Source organism: Syngnathus floridae, chromosome 8 (genome assembly GCF_059516105.1).
Source record: "Syngnathus floridae isolate MCC-2025c chromosome 8, RoL_Sflo_1.0, whole genome shotgun sequence".
In the NCBI taxonomy this organism is placed as follows: Eukaryota; Metazoa; Chordata; class Actinopteri; order Syngnathiformes; family Syngnathidae; genus Syngnathus; species Syngnathus floridae.
In genome coordinates, this window is record NC_142420.1 from 9,254,568 (window position 1) to 9,264,176 (window position 9,609).

General features: G+C 39.6%; 1 protein-coding gene across 5 annotated transcripts; it reads right to left on the reverse strand.

Moving 5' to 3' along the window:
• Position 1: 1 nt before the first annotated feature.
• Positions 2-8,873, reverse strand: bin1a (bridging integrator 1a). Of its 5 annotated transcripts, XM_088383026.1 has the most exons (19): positions 8,548-8,873; positions 7,680-7,760; positions 7,515-7,569; positions 7,314-7,408; positions 6,736-6,831; positions 6,558-6,668; positions 6,392-6,484; positions 6,191-6,276; positions 6,036-6,111; positions 5,844-5,899; positions 5,648-5,692; positions 4,967-5,036; positions 4,778-4,900; positions 4,556-4,576; positions 3,062-3,412; positions 2,620-2,685; positions 2,469-2,543; positions 1,966-2,067; positions 2-1,889 (listed from the first exon to the last, which is right to left on the reverse strand). In XM_088383026.1, the coding sequence occupies exons 1-19, from the start codon at positions 8,632-8,634 to the stop codon at positions 1,788-1,790; spliced, it is 1,791 nt and encodes a 596-aa protein (XP_088239152.1). In that variant the 5' UTR covers positions 8,635-8,873; the 3' UTR covers positions 2-1,787. The 5 variants fall into 5 exon arrangements, with proteins under 5 accessions (XP_088239152.1, XP_088239154.1, XP_088239153.1 ...); XM_088383028.1 differs by lacking the exon at positions 5,648-5,692; XM_088383027.1 differs by lacking the exon at positions 4,556-4,576.
• Between the last annotated feature and the right edge of the window lie 736 nt (positions 8,874-9,609).

Genomic DNA, 9,609 nt, shown 5'->3' on the forward strand with positions numbered 1-9,609 from the left:
GGAGGTTTGAAGTCATTTTTTTTTATATTGGGTCGGGTAGGTAAGGAAGATATTTGAATATTTTTAAGATATTTATCCCAAACATAGGAGACTTGTCTTAAGACAAATAGAGAACCAAAGTCATGAAAAATAAATAAAAATTAAAACACAGTGCTGTGACGCCATTGTTGGAAACTGAGGCAAATCTCACTCAAATCACTGAGCAATAAATAAATAAATACAAATTTAAAAAGTCAGTCTCTATATGTCTTGCCTCCATATATTATCACAATTGAATCTCTTTGGGCCACAATACACTGGCAACATTTTGAGGCAAGATTGATGGAAAACCACTAGGGAAGGGGGTGATGTGTGAATATCCAAAATAAATCTGCTCAAAAGTCCCCTTATAAAAAAAGAGAATAAATAAACACAATTTTCGGTGGGAAAACATACCTCAAAAATAATCCCAGTAGCATTGTATTAAACGAAAGGTTTTCACACAACAACACCTGGGAAGTCAGCATGCTCACATTAACTCACATACACATATGAATGTCTTTATAGAATATGTAGCTGTCATCACTTGGCAAAATTACACTTATACACAACAAATGCACAATTACATCTGGAACCTGTAATACCAGCCAGCGCAAATACCGTTTGTCCAGTTTGAAAAGCTCCTCGTCAAATGGGCGCACTTACTTCCGGGGTTTTATCCCATACTCTAGAAATCAAGAATTTCTTTTCCAAAACACACATACACACACACCTCACTCTCACTTGAATACGGTAATACCAAATATGAATCTACGTCGAGTTTGCGAATGTGTTTGGGCTATGTAAGAGCGAAGAACCTGACATAAGTACAAAACACTCTGTAGCATTCTCAGTTGGCAAATATGGTGACCGCTATACATATCATCATTGCTTGGCAGCATACAAAAATAAAACAAGTAGCTCTGGTGCATATTTGGAAACATTTGCATTTGTGAGCAAAGTCGTGTTGATGAAAGTAGGAGGACGTCGGCACGTCTTTTAAAAGTGAATGAAGCTGGCTCAGTTAGAATATGATTGATCCCAGTGTGATTAAATCTGCCTAACTATTTTAGTACCAGTTGCAGCTTCTCATTGGTGCAGATTGCTGGAAAGCTTTCAGGCAAGCCTAACTTTGTTGTGTCGATTTGTTGAATGCATAATGACTTGCCTCTCAACACTGTTTATCACCATGAAAAAAAAATACAACACCCAGTGGCCCATGTTTAAGTGGAAAGTAGGATTTAAGATGTAACGATCGTTACAGCTGCCCAAGACTAATGACATTGATTTCTGATCGGTAAACAACGTCTCCTTGGCACCTGATCTTAACAGGTCGCCCTACCTGAATATTTAAAAATCACTTGCTACATGTGACCAAAACAGACCTAACCACAGATTTGTTTCAGAAATAAACTGACTTTGTGTTCTCTGATTATGAGAGTTTAGCGATGAGAGGTGCTTTGTAATGAAATATAATGATTGAATTATGCTAAATCATTACAGAGGGAGCCACATTTGCGCTAATCCCGCATAAGGTCAGGATTCTCTTTTCAGTCCAGTCAACGATCGCACTGTAAGTCTGAAATTTGGCCCCTTGGTAATGGCTGTCATTTCTTTTTTGTAGGAATTCCTCAGTAGTGGAACTGCAATTTCAGTTCTGCTTTTATGGACAAAGTCCGAGTAATTAGACAGGGCAAGAATAGGACAGGGAGTGGGGATGATAGAAGGGAATGAGTGAAAGAAAAAAGTTGGCGTGACAATGAAACTTTTTACAGCCTCTGGGTGAAGTTTTCCGGGAATACACCTTTGGTGCCATTTTCTTTTTTCTGCTTCCAGTCATCCTCTTTCATTCCCATCAGCCAGCCATCATCCTAAAGATACAAATTGAGACATGACATGATGTTTTATCTTTGTGACGCAAGCATTCGTGAATGGGTGCGTATGTACCTGTTCATCTGGGTTGTCAAAGGTCATGACTAGCACCACGTCACCTGCCTTCATTTCAAGTTCGTCCGTGTCATTTGCGGCATAGTCATGCATCACTTGGACCTTCAACACACACGGGCAGAAACAGAAAATGAAAACTTTCTCCTCCAAGGGCCGCATACAGAAAGATAGAAAGACGCAAGGGCCAGTTTAATAAACATGGTAAAATCAGTGAAGCAAGCAATAATACCGTATTTAGAAAATGGTATTTAGAAAATGAAGCTTCAAATTTGCTTCATGAACCAGCTTTAACTCCTTTAAATATCAGTTTGTGTTTATCATTGGGCTGAAAGTTCACCAATTTGCCATTTTGTAAACCTTTTTATTCAAACCAACAGTGTCATCTAGAGGAGTCAAAATAATAGGAGTGGTTCATGAAGTAAATGTGAACCTTCATTTAGTTTTTCCGTACTTTGGACACCACTGGGTTAGAGGAATATTGCACTCAGTCAGCCAGGTGTTACCTTAAACAGGAAACCAGGAGGCATGTCAGGTGACTCTGCCTTTTCTTCAACGGGTTCTTCATTTACTGCAGATGTCTAGATGGGAAAACACAAATTAACTTCACAATTATTATCTTTTTCAAAACGAAAATATTTGTCTGTTTGTACTTACATCATTTGTTGGTGTTTCCTCTGCTGCTTCCACCGCTTCTGCTTCAGGAGTTGTTTCAGATTCGCCCTGAGACAACAAACGCACCAATAGAAAAGATGAAGCAGACACTGCACATGATTTAAAAGCATAAATAATTGAGAGGGTGTGAGAGTGACACACTACGAGACAGACGACAACAAAAGCAGTGCTGTGACAACACAGGCAATAAAGTTGAATAAACGCAGTAGATATGTGAGCACCTTATTCACCTTTTGTACGTCTAGACTGCAGTTACTAATTTATTTCTAGGCTCAACAAGTTGACCTAAGAGAAAACACGGATGCATCCATTCTGTTGGTCATGATGCATCACTCCTTCTTTCAGACTCTTAATTCACAATTTTCAAACCTCCTTAAGAGCTGATGCATCCACCCTTTTCATCCAGATGCATCTTCTTGGTTACCTGATCCTCTTCATTAGCAGCATTAGGAGGAGCTTCTTCTTCACAAGCGTCAACCGGAGCCTCAGTTGGACTGGTGGCATCCTCTGCGTCCGGCTGCTTGTCGTTCTCCACCGGACCTTCCTCGACCACAGATTCGTCATAAGCCTGCTGGGTTCCATCGTCCTCCCAATCGTCGTTTGCATCATAGTGAACCGCTTGGGTATCGTCGTCCCCCCAGCCCTCTGTGGCAGCGGCTATGGGGTCATAGCGTGCAGGCGGCGTATCATCGTCATCGCCCCAGGCCTCCGCAGCAGCCGCCACAGGGTCATACAGCCTTTTGGGGGGCTCTTCTTGGGCGTCGCCATCCTCTGGCTGAGGGGCAGGGGGGTTAAGTTTCAAGGGGTCAGAGTTCATAAGACATGTCTTACCTTATGACTGGGTTTGTAAATCATTGGGAGACAATTAAGTAAATTTTGTGGGGTTAGGGTGAGGGTTGCAACATATGTTCAACAACAAAGCTAAGAGTTGCAAAATGATAGGTTGTTTCAAAGGGTTAAATTAAGGAAGTTATGGAAAAGTATTGTTTGATGAAACATTTGAAATCAAACTGCAACATATTAACTGTTGCAGGATCTTCATCAACAACATCATATTAAGAAACTGAAGGCATGGGGGGGATTAGTCTTTGCTGGGAATAACAAAATAGATAACTTGGAAAAAAAAGGAAGTTAAAGAGGGATGGCTGGCGAAGGGATCAAGGAAGACTGTTCCACCAGAAGATCGATGTGAGTTCTGTGTTTACTTGGCAAGCATGGCTTCGAAATCACAGAGCAAATGGTCACATGGCAAAGGGAGAGGGTTGGCTGGGTATCTTTGTAAGAGCAGAAGTGTCATTCCATTCTGAAGTATTGCCCTTTGCCTCAAGCTGTAATTGCAGTTGTCTTGGAGACACATCTCTCTTACAGCGATAAACTAAAAGGTTAGTTCACGCAGTGCAAGCAAGACCTTGTGAAGTTGCCCATTTGATTTGATACCCCCGGCAGAAGCCTTCACCAACGGTAAAGACCGCATTCAAGATGAGCAACTTCACTTGTTTCTTCCCTGTGTGTTACATGGCAGGTGGACTGGACACGTGTTCTGTCAGTGTAACATACAGGGATACATGAAGCAACTAAAACATGGAGGTCAATTCACTTTCATAGGTTATTTTCTAACCAATCAAGGGTGTTACATTCCATTCAAATGCAACATACATTTTTGAAAATGAATTGACTGAAGTTTAATTTTCTGCTATGTAACACTAATTAAAAGTAGTGCAGACAACACACAAAGGGACGGATGTAACATTTATGGAGTAATGCCTTTAGATACACAAAGCAGCCATTAAAAAAGTCTCGTAATGGCTACGTGACACGATGGTTCACATTTACACAATGGGATGTGAACATCGAGTATGATCATAATTGTTTTTCTATATTAAATCAGTAAAGTAGCTCTGGGGGTTGCTTATCTTACCCAGGAGTCTGAGTTTGCTGGCTGTAATATGAGAAGAGGTGAAAAAGATCATGGAAGATAGAAAATAAAGAACAGGTTAATAGAAAGAAAATCAAAATAATAAAAAATAATTAAAAAATAAAATAATTAAATTGAATTAAATAATTAAAAATAATAAATAATAAAAAAAGTTAATTTAAAAAAAAGTATTCCACTGTTTGTGAATGACGGTTATCCACAAACCTCTGTCGGGGAAGTGACATTAATATCAGGAGTTGCTGCAGAATCAAACAGATTGATGATATTTTCCGTTTTCATCTCTTTGGATGGAGTCACCTTGGGTGGAGGAGGCACTGCTGGTCTGAGCTGTGACAAAGACACCAACCATTAAAAACCTTGGTTGCATTTGAAACAATGAGATAACCTACCTACCTTGGATGGGGATTTTGGAATTGGCGGCGGTCCTCCTGGCTTGAGGGTGTGGTTAGACTCATCGATGCCACTGAGTCAGATAGAAGAAATAGAGGGTGGAATAAAAAAAATAATTTATATTACTCAGAGTGAGTATTCACAACATAAGAGGATAGCGGAGAAAGAAAAGTTGCAATTCATGCAAAGTTTTCATGCAAGAAAAGTGAGTCTCCATCTCTTCCTTTTACATCACTCTTGCATCCCATGCAAGCAGGCTGTGCCCGTGCCTCAGTTAGACCTCACGAGAGCCGTAGTTGTGACATCATTCTTATATACATATTTACATACATATATTTTTTACTTGTATACTTTAGAAGCTGACAGAAGCCTCAGAACTGAAGATATTTAAAGAGATGGACGTAAAGAAAATTAAGTACACCAGCATGGGAAATAAAAAAAATCCATAATTCTCTATGCAATATAAAGAAGATTCTCAACACTCGAAGATTAGTTTGGTTATGTAACACACTTGTGCCACATTAAACCATTAATGTCTTGCCCATCTCATTCCTATCTGCAGCTCTGAGAGCACAACGCTCTTTCCAGACAAGCACTGTGAATTCTCTCAAACCTGCAAACTGGCTGACAAACAGACAATTGGACAGACAGAGCAACAGTTGCGTCACCGTCCTTGCTGATTACCTCCTATTCGCTCCGGACGATAAGGCGCTGCGGTTACCTGTCTTTCTGTAATGGAGGTTCAGGGGTGGCTTCAGATTAATGAAGGTTTATTCTTTGCTTCATATGTAAACCCTTCATTCATTCACTTGCTATAATATCATTGGGATTTAAATGAATGGCAGAATTTAAAATGATATAATGAAACTTGCTCACTGACCTGCTTGTGTCTGTCTGTTCCAGTTTTACCAAGACATCGTATAAATCTTGATCCAACTGTAGGGAGAGTGAAAAGCAGAAGACATTAGATTTTTTTTTTAAACTTTATCCTTAATATCCCGATTTAAAATATAACATCCCACAATCAATTTTATGGTTGCCCCAGTGATGTGTCCCAATTCTTGACACTCACCCGACTAATTTCTTTGTGAAACTTTTCCTCAAAACCAGCCAAGCTCTGGAAGGTGCTGACATAAAAACCAACACGACTGCAAAAGGGAGAAAAAGTGGACGAGTGACAAATATTCACGACATAGCGACACATAGCTATGCACAATAAGAGTTCACCTGTTCCACAGTGAAGGTAACTCCTCCTGTAAGTCAATATTGATTTCCTCAAACACCTTCTGGGCTCTCTCCAATTCCTCCTCTGCCTAAAATAATCACAACTGGGGTTGGTTTCTTATTTTTGCTGTATGATAGCGACAATAAACAGGTTGACACTCCCAAGGAAAGATCTAAGTGTCTATCATTAGCAGTGTGGTGTACCTGGCTTCTGGACAAACTACTCTGGGCCACATTGTGTGCTGACAGAATCCCTTGAGCCCAGCCGGGTGTTGCCCTCTCCAACAAAGAGGATGGCTAAAAAGGGAGAGAGCACATTTGGATGCCCTCCTCATCTTAAATAGAATCGAGGTTAGAGTTTACACTTTACCTTGGTGATTTTAATCCCGCCGTCCTTTTTCTTGGTCTTATGCGTGGTGGAATAGTTGTGTCTGGCACTGTCGTAATCCACCAACTTTCTGTCCCTCTTGGCAATACGAGCCTGAGTAACAATGTAATAAAGTTTGTGCCGTTCATATTACGCGGTCTACGATAGCACGGCGGCTAACCTTAATATCAGGAAACTGTCCCAAGTAGGTATCCATGGAGATGAGGGCATGATCAACCAACTTTTGATGGTAGTCAGTCCAGAGTACATCACAATCCTTGAAGATACATATAGATGTAAGAAGAAATATGGAGTTATGTTTGGAAAAATATGTTAAAACGATTATTATTATTATTATTATTATTATTATAATTATTATTGTTATTATATCAAACGGATGAAGTACCGTATTTTCCGGACTATAAGCCAGTACTTTTTGCACAAGCTTTGAACCCTGTGCCCAGTGCAGCTTATCTAAGGATTTTTCATGATTTTTATGATATTTTATAATGTGTGCATATTCTCTTATATTTGGAAAAGAAACATTAAAACACCTGCAATTTATAGTCCAGTGCGGTTTATTTATGAACAAAACAGGAGTTTCCTTGAATTTTAGCTGGTGCGGCTTATATTCAGAAATTATAGTGGTCGTATAGTCCTAGACTCAAACATATTTTTAAGAATATGAAATACTCCCTGGCCACGACATTAGGATTATAAGAACACATTATACAACATTATAAGAATAACAAGTCTGACCTCCACAATGGAATCGACTTCATTCTTGCCGTACCAGTCGGGCTCATACATGTCAGCAAGGCATGCCTGCACGTTCTTGGAGGACTCGTGCATGGCTTTGAAGAAACATATACACATCATGGTGTACATTTGCAAAAACTGGAACATGTACATTGATGTATGATATGCATCCGATTATTTAACCATCAGTGTCTTTCTAACCTTTCACGGCCTCCAGGTATGCTCTCAGGTCGCGCTGGAGTTTGCTCCCTTCAGCCTGAAGAGATGACACGTTTAAGAAAACACATGCATGAGATGACCACAATAGTCGTATATTGAATAATAAAATTCTGTTGTGGTGGCTCTGATCAAAACGCTGACTCTCACATATTGTTTGTTGAAGTTTATGACCCCCTCCTCGAAAGCAACATCTTTGGTCTCATCTGCTTTTCCAAGCTTCTGTAGGACCTGCCAATCAAAAAAAGCAACAACGCTATCAATAATGGTATATTTAAATTTTCCGCTGTCACTAATCACCAACAAACGGAAAAAATAATAATTAGGATAATGTTAAGTAATCAAATCAATGAGAATTCATTATTTGACATTCATGTCACAGAAATCATTTGAATAACAGTCACACTCAATATGCAATAATACAAGAACTCCTACCATAAATCTTTATACAAGACTTTCCCATACAGCTAATTAAGGCAAACAAAACATGAGGAACGCCTCCTTCAGATGTACCACATACTATTGATTGCCGAAGAGTGCACATGACGCTCACGGACGGTGCACATATAGCTTTAACTAAGATAGCGCCCTCTGTCATTCATTCATCGCATCCCTAACGTGCAATTACCGAGGCCTCCCTATGCATAGGAAATGTACAGTAAACGAAGCAGCAGCGTTTGGCTTGGTACTATCATTGTGCACGATTTAAATGTGACAGGATTTGAGGCTGTGAGACGCACGCATGGCCATGATTGTCTAAGAAGTGCCAAATTGACGCTTCTAAGTGGGCCCATCTGCTTCTCCTTCAACATTCCCTTCAATGACATTGGCTTAAATACACGGAAACAGGGGGGGTGCACCGGCCGATCCCCAAATGCACCATCTCAGCTCCCAGCTGTGAGGCTGTCGTGATGCGACATTACCCCCTCGATGGGGGGATGCGCAACTTGGTGCCTCGCTTCTTTTCCAGGCCTCGCATCTCTTCATTTCCCACATTTGCTTAGTCCGCGGCTCTTACCTTCTCTTGGGCTCGTGTTAGCTTCTTCTGAACGTTGCTGGCCACTTTCCCTGCAGTCAAACCCTTCCCCAAATTGAGCTCAGCCATCTTATCGCGTGGATCAGCCTGGGGGACGCGCACGGGTAGGAAGTAAGAGCAAAAAACAACGGCTGGACCGCTAGGGTGACGGTGTAGGAAAATGCATCAATGTCCCGATGAGAAATACAAGCGTTGAATATGCGTGTCGCGTGAAGCTGATGTGGTATCAGTTGGATGATGCAAAGCCAGGCTGGCTGGTATTCTCGAATATTGAGCTGTTAAGCGTGCGCGTCCACGACACGGGAGGAGGATGCTGACAGAGATGCTCTTAAAGGCGCAGAACCTGCTGCGCGTACACGTCACGTGTAGTTGCGTACGAGCTAAGCCGAAGTATATTACAGTAGTGGTTCTCAAATTCGAACACAAAGTCCCACCTAAAAAAAATTTATACATAAATGTCAACATCACGGCCAACAATACATTACAGAAACGTAAGGCTTAATTAGAAGCACTTTTAGATAAATAAATAAATAAATAAATAAATAAATAAATAAATAAATAAATAAATAAATAAATAAATAAATAAATAAATAAATAAATAGATAAATAAATAAATAAATAAATAAATAAATACATACATACATACATACATACATACATACATACATACATACATACATACATACATACATACATACATACATACATACATACATACATACATACATACATACATACATACATACATACATACATACATGCATACATACATACATACATTAATACATAAATACATAAATAAATAAACAGGCATTTATACTTCCACTAGTTAGATCTCTGGCAATGTTCTTCAAAAAATATTTTATGTGAATAACAAGTAACGGAACAGTATTCTACATATAATAAAATAAACAGATATATAGTCTTACAGGGCAGTAGCAACACAATTATGAAAACAAGCCTCTACAATTGTAAGAAAATTGTTCTCATCCAGACATTTAAAAAATTGAAAATAAATTCTGGCTTATTTCATTAACATTTTTA

What these genes read in the sequence shown, in the direction of transcription:
- bin1a (XM_088383026.1), bottom strand. Translation starts at nt 8,634, where the DNA reads ATGGCTGAGCTCAATTTGGGGAAGGGTTTGACTGCAGGGAAAGTGGCC. An exon ending in GTAGTTTGTCCAGAAGCCAG is followed by an intron (nt 6,277 to 6,391) that starts GTACACCACACT and finishes TGATTATTTTAG; the next exon opens with GCAGAGGAGGAATTGGAGAG. An exon ending in CTGCTAATGAAGAGGATCAG is followed by an intron (nt 2,686 to 3,061) that starts GTAACCAAGAAG and finishes TTGTTGTCTCAG; the next exon opens with GGCGAATCTGAAACAACTCC.